General features: G+C 57.9%; 1 protein-coding gene across 1 annotated transcript; it reads right to left on the bottom strand.

The window, feature by feature from the left end:
• Positions 1-3,850: 3,850 nt before the first annotated feature.
• Positions 3,851-6,182, bottom strand: ASB12 (ankyrin repeat and SOCS box containing 12). The gene is made up of 2 exons (XM_075162532.1): positions 5,184-6,182; positions 3,851-4,177 (listed from the first exon to the last, which is right to left on the bottom strand). Exons 1-2 carry the CDS (start codon positions 5,992-5,994, stop codon positions 4,044-4,046), a joined length of 945 nt encoding a protein of 314 aa, XP_075018633.1. The 5' UTR covers positions 5,995-6,182; the 3' UTR covers positions 3,851-4,043.
• Between the last annotated feature and the right edge of the window lie 3,361 nt (positions 6,183-9,543).

Here is a 9,543-nt window from a genome sequence, read left to right on the forward strand (position 1 = left end):
GGTGAAGCTTTCTGTAGTGTTTAGCCAGAGACCCCAAATTAAAAATACACCCAAACAACAGCCTCTAGCTCCTGCAACCCGAGAGCGAACCTGCAATTTAAGATGCATTTTTTTTTTTCCTCAAGTCTGGGGAATATCGCAGCATCGCTTTGCCTCTATAATTAATGATAACCCCTGGCGTTCACCCGCCCCGCTCACATCAGCAGCCGGGGCGTAGCTGGCAGGCAAACCCTCCTTCCCACCAACAAACTGGGCTTTTCTGGGTCTGCCCGAGCGCCCTTCTGGAGTCCTCGATGCCTCCAAATCCCCTCCGCAGCACCGCCGGGCTCCGCTGGAGAGGCAGTCACCCGCCGGCGTCCCTGCGCGCAGGCTGCTTCAAAAGTAGGGGGGGGGTGTGAAATGAAACAGAAACAAGATTTCAAACAATCAATTTGGAAATTGTTTCGCTCTGGCTCCACGTCAGCACCATCAATAGGCACCGCTGCCACCACGCAGCTGGCCAGAGACGCTCGGAAATTAAAGCCACCGGGGGCGAACCATCAATAAAATAGGAAAAGAGGGTTTTTTTTAAAAAAACCAAACAATAACACCATAATAAAAGGCAGGGTTTCACCTACGCCCAGCCCCCCGGGGAGGCCCGGGGGGGTCGGGGGGTACGGGGGGAGGAGGGCGGCTGAGTTTTCGGCCCTAGAGCTGGGTACGAGCGGGGTCCAGCGCGCGCAGCCGGTGGCCCGGGCAGGGGACTCCATCGCCCGGGCCCCGGGAGCCCCCGCGCCAGGGGCGGCAGCGGGGACCCCAGCCCCCCCCCGCGGCACTCGCCTTTAACTCGCCCGGGCCCCCCAAACTTTTGGGGGCTCAAGGCGCGGCCCCCCCGCCCCGAGGGAGGGAGGGGAAGGCCCCCCGCCCGCCGCCCCGCCTCGGCAGCAGAGCCGGCCCGCCGGGGCCGGGGCCCGCTCGCCGGCCGCAGGGACGCCGCTCGCCGGCCGCCCTTCCCCGGCCCCCGCTCCCCAGCACTCACCGGTGGGCGCCGGGCCGGGGAGGGGGCCGGGGGGCCGGTGTGCGCGGCCCGGGCCAGCCCAGGCCGCCGGCAAGTGGCCGCCGGGTCAGCGGGTCCGCCCGGCGCGGCGAGGAAGGGCGGGGTCTCGGTGACGGAGGGGGCGTGGCCGCGGCGGGGTCTCAGTGACGGGAGGGGGCGTGGCCTCCGCGGCGGGAGCGCGGCCGCTGTGACGTCAGGCGAGGGGCTGTGTGACGCGGGGCAGGCGCGCGGCGGGGACCCCGGTGGCGGGCGGCCGCGGGACGCTGAGGAGCGCGGGGGACTCGTGGCAGTGCGCGTGGCGTGCTGACACACACACACACGGGAGGGGCGTGCCGCCGTCACGGCGCGAGTGTCTGTGACGGTGTGTGACGCCGGGGGGGGGCGCTGCCGTGACGTGTGCGCCCCCGCGTGACAGCGCGAGCGCACGTGTGCGCCGTGATAGTGAGTGTGGCACCGTGACGCTGCCACAGCCACGTGGGCATCGCTGTCACTGCGCGCCAGCCACGCCCAGCTCCCACCCACCTACCTCCCACCCACCATTGCACCCCCAGCTCCCACCCACCCACCTCCCACCCACCATTGCACCCCCACCTCCCACCCACCCACCTCCCACCCACCATTGCACCCCCACCTCCCACCCACCCACCTCCCACCCACCATTGCACCCCCAGCTCCCACCCACCCACCTCCCACCCACCATTGCACCCCCACCTCCCACCCACCCACCTCCCACCCACCATTGCACCCCCAGCTCCCACTCACCCATTGCACCCACCTACCTCCCACCCACCCATTGCACACCCCCAGCAGAGCCACCCGGCAGCAAAGACTCCTCCCCATTTCGGGGAGCCCCGATCCCGAAAGCCCCACGGGTCCCCACGGTCCCCAGGCGGGTGTGACAGCAGGGACTCCCCGAGCGGAGGAGACCCCTCGGCTCCCGCAGCCTGTGGAAATTCACCCCTGTTGGCTGGGCACCCTAGGACCTTGGTGGTGGCTGGATGGGGAGAGAAGCCCGGATGCCAGCACGAGTGCTGCCCCGCCGGGTCACACAACCACAGACCGAGGTGGGAAGGGACCTCTGGAGGTCACCTGGTCCAACCCCTGCCCGAGCAGGGCCACCTAGAGCCAGTTGCCCAGGACCACATCCAGGCAGCTTTTGAGTAGTTCCAAGGATGGAGACTCCACCACCTCCCTGGCCAAGCTGTGCTTGGTCACCCTCATAGTAAAAATGTGTTTCCTGGTGTTCAGAGGGAAACTCCTGGGGTGACCCTGTGCCTGTTGCCTCTGGTCCTGGCACTGGGCACCACTGGGAAGAGCTTGGTTCCACCCTCTTCCCCTTGAGGTTTTTACGTACGCTGATGAGATCTCCCCGAGCCTTCTCCAGGCTGCGCCACCCCAGCTCCCTCAGCCTTTCCTCCTGGAAAAGGTGCTCCAGCCCCTTCCTCATCTTCATGGACTGTCTCTAGTATGTCCATCTCGCTCTTCTACAGAGGAGCCCAGAACTGAACCCAGCACTTCTCCTTGTTGAACTTCAAGAGGGGCATCAAGCCTGGGCTTCAGGGCCAGGCGTTAACGTGGGGTCCTGCACCTCCTGCCTTTGCCGCGCTGGTTGGTGGCACCTGAGGACAAACAGAGGCCACTATACCACAGCGTGTTGGGTTTTTAATGATCTGCCACGCGGATTAGAAACATGCGTGCCAGGGCAGGAGCTGGGCTGGCCGGCGGCTCCCCGGCCACGTCTCGGGTCAGGTCCACACTCCAATGAGCGAGCTGAGCCGGCCATTTTCGGGGGCTTAACGAAACATGCGGCCGCGGAGCCGAGCATCGCTCCTGGGCGCTCGCACCAGGCGGAGCCTCCCGCAGCCGCTTGTAGGTAAAACACGGTGCACGTGGAGCCCCCACGAGCCAGAAGTTGAAGGAACCCAATGAGGTTGGTTCAAGAAATTCACCACCAGTGAGGGTGGTGAGACACTGGACCAGCTTGCCCAGAGAGGTGGTAGATGCCCCATCTCTGGAGACATTCCAGGTCAAGTTGGACGGGGCTTGAGCAACCTGCTCTGGTTGAAGAAGTGGGCATGGTGGTGTTGGGTTGAGGGTTGGACTCGATGATCTTAGAGGACTTTTCCAACTGTAATGATTCTGTGATTCTATGATTCAAACCATGCTGGCTGGGCTGCCGGGCTCCTCCGGTTAACGGATATGTCACCAAACAGGTCACGATAGTTTAATGAGAATAGTAGCAACATTTTTAATTAAAAAAAAAACCCAAACTGCTCAATCGCAAAAGATTCCTCGGCCATAACATGAACCACTTCCAAGGCGAGCAAGGTGATGTTTAAAGACAGAGCTGGGGCGGGGAGCCGGGGGACCCCGGCCTCTGGACGCGTATCCCAGCCCTGGGAGCCCTTGGCACCGACGTGTCCTCGGGGTGGGGAGCGCCCCAGGCACGGTGACGACGGGCTGGGCAGGCACGGCCGGGCCCAGGCTCCCTTCTGCCCTCGCCGGGCGGCCGAAGGGAGGAGGCGCTTCGGAACCTCCCTGGGAAAGGGGGTTTAGAGGCAGCTGAGGCCGCGCTGCGGGGGAGACCCGCAGGCACGAGCCTGGTCGTGCCTCCCTCCTTCCCGCTCTTCCCGGGGGGAGCAGGTAAAAGCAGCCTTTGCTCCTCGCCCTCCGCCCTCCACGCCTTTTCCCAGCCCCTTCTCCAACCAGTATCGATTAAAGGTGTAAAATCCGTCAGTAAAGGGGGTTTAAAGCCAAACCCAGCTAAACCTGGTCCTGCTCTACCATCACCCTGATGCGGAGCCGGAGCTGAGGTCTCCTCTGTTTTCTCCCCCCCTTCCCTTACCATCTTTTCGCACGGGCACCGCATTTTGGAGACGCTTCGTAAGCAAAAATTACTTTGCGACCACAAATTCACGGCGGTTTCACACGGCGCCGATGTCAGAGCGGCTTTTAATTGGGGCGCTCGGCACGCGTCGGGGCAGGCGTCTCTGGCGGTGGGCTGCGCTCAGGGCTGGTGTCGGAGGTAGCTCGCCAGGACCGTGGGGATCTCCAGCTCGGCGAGGGCGTGCGGGCGGCCGGCGCGCTTCAGGAGACGTCTCATCGCCAGCCTGGACTGAGACATCAAGGACTTGGGATGAGCTGCGTGAGGAGAGGGAGGAAAAAAATGAGATGGTCACCTTCAAGACACACAACCCCGCTGCCCTCCAACGCGGGCGTTATCCTAAGCAAAGGGACATCGAGAGACCAAAACGAAACGTCTTTGCTGGGGCTGGTTACGCCGCGTATTCAGCCGCGGGCTTTGCAGCATGAGCTTCCCGGGAGCTGGGCATACAGAGATGAAATCTTCCAGCGTCATACGGAAATAAGTGCAGTTCTCCTGGGCACAGGCAGTACAGGAGAGCCGAAGTTGAGCAGCAGAAAGGAGAGGAATGGCGAAAAGCAGCCTTGAAACCCAACCGATTTATATGAAGTGGGAAAACCAGGCTGCGGAAATCCCTGCGTGCTCCAGACCAGCAGTTGAGGACCCTCATTGAGAGCAGCTTCTTCAGCAAGGTCTAGAAATATTCATGGAAAGCAGAGGCTGCGGTGAGCCAAGAGGGAAGATAACCACGTAAATGTTCGTGGTGGCTGCACCGAGTCACACCCCGGACCCAAAAGAAGGTAGCCTGCCTCCAGCCGCAGCCAGTGGGAATTGGGGATATTTGGTGGATATTTATTAGGAACAAGGCCTCCCGTGACACTCTCCCCCAAATCCCAGCAATGTTTTAGGAGTTTCCTGCAGTAGCATGTGTATTCAAGCCATCAGATTTAATCACCGGGGTGGACCTATTCTCCATAACCTTGTGATGTCCTTCTCTTGCCGTGTTCAGTGCTGGAGACTTGGGTTTTTGGCCTGAACACAGCAATCATTGCGGGAAAGGGAGGAATAAGAGTTCAGAGTAAAATAGTGATGATACTCAAGAGTTTAGGACTAGAGATACCCATGCACCCAAGTGATGCTGCAAAGGGAGTCAAAGCTTGCGGGAAAGCCTGGGTGAGGCTATTGGGAAGCAGAGGTAAAGGAAAGGGGAATCTGAAGCAACTTGCACCCAAATGAACAAAATTAGTGCTGGTTTCCAGCCCTGGGGCCACGCACACAGCTTACCTCTCGCCTGCAGCAGCAGCTCCAGGCCCTGGCTGTGGGATGCCATCTCGTCTACCGTGACGTTGGGCAAGTACACGTTGGCTCCAAAGTCAATGAGCAGCTCAATGAACTCGCTCCTGCAGCCGTGCCTCAGGCAGGTTTCCAGCAGAGTCTTGGGCTCCTTGATCTGGGCAATCACTCTCTCCTCAGTGCAGTTATAGTTGGGGTCGGCACCATAAAGCAACAGCATCTTAAAGCACTCCAGATGCCCATACACGGCGGCCAGGTAGAGGGGGCCAGAACAAGCCACCGACTTGGCAGCCCACTCGGGCAGCCTCGCCTGAACGTTGGTTTCCGCGCCGTGGTCCAGGAGCTGCCGTAGGATGTCCACGTCCCCGTCCCTCGCGGCGATGAGCAGCGGTGAGCAGTTGTTGTAGATGCTGCCGGCGGGACTGGCCCCCGCGTCCAGGAGGACCTTCACGCATTCCCGGTGGCCGTTGCTGACCGCCGTGAAGAGCGGGGTTTGAGCTTTCACGTCCAGGCTGTCCACCTCCGCCCCGTGGGCCAAGAGGACCTTCATGCTCCTGACTCGGCCCCACGTGGCGGCCAGGCGCAGTGGGGTGCTGGGTACGCCCCAGCCGCTCCTGCGGTTGATGAACCTCTTGTACCTCTCTTGGGACAAGAGGTTATCTAGGGCTTGGTAATCGTCCTCGGATACCGCTCGGTTCAGCTCCTCGCTTTCTCCGTTGTCGTCTTCATCTTCTCTGGGCTGGAGCATGGAGAACATTTTAGTGATATCCATTAGGCTCATTTTTTTTGGTCCGTCTCCCATGTACCGCTTTCATCGTAAATGGTAAAGCCAAAGATCTACAGGACAACAAACCCAACACCACCACAGGGTTAGAACCAGCCCCCTGACACCAACACCATCTTTTTATTATTTCTTTTTTATACACAATTTAATCGTAGGATCGCTTAGGTTGGAAAAGACCTTTAAGATCATCAAGTCCAACCATTACCCTAGGAGTCTCAAAAAAAAAAAAAAAAAGAGACAAATAAGGTTGAATTACGATGCTGCTGACGTGCCTATCGCCCTGCCCCGCGGTGGGGAAACCCACACTGGTGAAGGGCTAAGGCAAAGACGGAGCTCGTTGCTGTAGCGCGTACGTGGGCCACCTCCCCTTAAAGTGTTGTGATCAAGAACGCGCTGAGATAATTGAATCTGGTGTTGGAGTTCAAACGCCACATGGGGCAGCTCACGGGCTTTTACTTTATTTTTTGAAATTATTTAATGCTGTACTGCTAGCCCCTGAGGCGGTAAAGGGTACGAGACTACTGATGGGGTACTCACACCTTGGGCTCAGGAAGGGTCCTGGGTGGCCACAGGCTCTTGCAGGGACTCCGCACCCCACTGGTGGGTGAAGCCACCCATTTTCCCAAAACCCTCAGAAGTCACCCCATCCAGCTGCCGAGTCAAGGGCACGTTGGAAAATGGCAGGAATCGACTTCGCTTCGTATCGGCCAAGGCTTCTGCCTCAGCAGCACCTGCACTTCCAAGTATTTTGGGACCCACGGCAAACTCGGAGGAGGTTTCATTTAGGAGCCGGCAGCACTGCAAGGTTTTTACGCCCCGTCACGTTACACAGGGAGTGGATTTCGAAGTAGGAGATGAAGTGAACGTGAAGGTGGCCGGTTTGATTAAGGACTTTCAGCATCGCCCTTCCCGAAACGACGTCGGCGTTTGAATTCAGCAAACCCGCTCCTCTCTCCTGCCTACTCGAGCCCGAGGAGCACGGATGTGAGAAGGATCTGGGATTTTTATAGCGGGGGGTGCGGGGCGGTGGGAGGAAGGCGAGGGGATGCTGAGCTGATCACACCGGAGCTGGGGCTGAACCCCGAGAGGTTTGCCAGGCGCTTGGTGCAGGATCTGGCCCCGCCGTGGCCGAGCGGCAGCAGGGGAGAGGAACGCGATGTCCCAGCCGGCACCGGGAAGGGCAGAGGAATTTCTCGCCACGTCACCCGGAGCATCTCGGATTTCCTGGGGAGAGGCGGCAGTGGCAGAGCTTGGTCTCCCCACGCGGCTCCTCTGAGCCTCCCTTGGAGGAGGCAAGGAGCTGCACCGAGCAATTAACCTCTTTCTGCGCACGAGCCTGGCGGTAACGAGGCAGTCACGGGAGGCTCGTCCCACATCCGCAGACCTGCAGGCTCGGAGGAATCCCCCGCGCAAGGCCACGCGCGCAGCTTCGCCTCTTGGTTAAGTAGAGCAAGTTTGACGGCACCGAGCGATGGCAAAGCTCTGCTGCGCTTCCACCGGTTACGCGAACCCAGACAATTTATATAGAAATATGTGAAATTATAACATTACTGCTACTCGTTAGACATGCTGATAACAAGCTCTGGAGCTTTGGAAACCCCCCACCTACGTGGCTAATGGGGCGGGGGGTTCATTGCAGATTCAATTCAAAAAGGAGGCCCAGTTATATTCCCAAGGGAAATAATCTGGAAAAGTGAAAAAACCAGCTGCAACATTTCCTGAACGCACAAATAAGCCTCTCGGAAGGGCCGTGACTTTGCCAGCGTAAGCACTCACGTGGGGAGCTCACAGATGGTCCTCAGCCAGAAGAGCCCAAACCAGAGGTGTCACCTCTTGAGCTGAAGGAAGCTGCCCGTGCATCTGCAGACCCCAAAAAAGGGAGGTTGTGGCTGGAGCTAAAGCATGGAGAATACGCTCACGCTTTTCCAGCTGGTTACCAAGTTACCTTCGATTGCCGGACGCTGCCTAGGCGGCATTATGCTGCTGCCTTACCTTTGGGAGGTGGGCGATGCTCACAGCCAGGGCGGGCGAGGCAGCGGGGGTCCCATGGCGAGTTCTCCCTCGGTTTAAACAAAAAAAAAGAAAAAAAGGAGAGAAAGAGAGAGGATCTTGCCGTGTCGGGGATGGACGTCCGCTCTGTGCGACCGGAACGACGCAGGCTGTCAAGCTCACAGCTGAAATGGCACCGCGGGGAGACGGGCCAGGGCGCTGGGGCTAATTTTAGCCCCTCAGGGGTTTTATCTTACCACTTCCATTCTTGGAAAGTTCCCCCTGGGTAAATATAGAGAGGGGCGGCGAGGGGAGGAGGCCGGGACAGGTGCTGGAGGCTGCTTGACCCATCCGAGCAGACGCAAGGCGTTTGCTTCGCCGCTTCCTTGCAGAAGTCGCAGGGCACCCGGCGGTTCGGGTCCCCTGCCAGGGCAGCGCGCGCCCCGCTGCCGCACCGGCTCTGCCTGGGCGCGGTTGCTGCCAATCACCCGAATGGATTCCCTCTCAGCCCCTCTCCCGACCGCCTTTTCCACTTTCAGAGCAATACAAACGACCATCCGCACCACCCAGAATTGTTTATTAAACACAAGAAGGACAAGAGGCACTGAAGATGGTCCAGATTTCTCCCCTGAGCTGCTCCCTAGGCTTCCCTCCCAGCTAGACCCGCCAGAACAAACCACTTCTTCGGCTTCACAAAATTAAGCAGCACATCGCAAGGCAGAAAACGTGACAGGGGCAAACAAAACAAGTGGGAAGCCGTGTTTGGGCTGTCTTATCAAAAGCTGTCAGCTGGTAAGTGTAATCGTATTTTATCCAGTTCCCTTTAAACCTTTTCCAAACTTTTTGGCGGTGGAGCAGGAACGGTCTGACAGTTTGAGGCAGCGTTATCAGCGGTAATAGATAACGAGAGGGGAACCAAATTATCCAGCAGAAAAATCTCCTCTGCTGCAAGAAGTAAAATCGGGGGGCTCTGCAAAACATTTACGATGTCCCCGCCATCGGCACCGCGCTCGCAGTCCGTGGTCACGCTGTGAAGAGCATGGAGAGCGAGAAAATGTCCAATATTGAGAGGTTTTAGACTTCTGGCTCCCTCATAGTTTCACTCTCTCCAAATTCATTCAAAAATAGATTGTTACTTCAGAAAGATCAATATTCCAAAGTCAACACTATGAATGGAATTCTCGAGTAGGAGAAATGTGGATAAACATGGGAGCAAAAGCGGGGAGTGCAGGGTTTATTAAGTGTCAAGAAGCTGCAACCACGGCAGGGATGCTCAGTCAGAAAAGCCAAGCCTGGCTGGAAACCGCTTCAACAAAATGCAGAAATAAAAGCAGCAATTAGAAAGGGAGTGCATTATAATGTGAAAAAAAGGGTATACAGACAACAAAATGAATGCACGTTAGAAAATATGAAATGTAGGAAACTGTAAGGGAACTTAAAGATGAAAGGAAAATCCGTCAATGGAAAATTTAATGATAAACTGTGTATTCTTCTGTTGTTGCTGCTGCTGTTTAGTTGTTAACCCAGAAAAGAAATCTTAGAAACAAGACCAGCTCTTTGTTGAGGAACAGAGATTAA

This window comes from Calonectris borealis, chromosome 13, assembly GCF_964195595.1.
Source record: "Calonectris borealis chromosome 13, bCalBor7.hap1.2, whole genome shotgun sequence".
In the NCBI taxonomy this organism is placed as follows: Eukaryota; Metazoa; Chordata; class Aves; order Procellariiformes; family Procellariidae; genus Calonectris; species Calonectris borealis.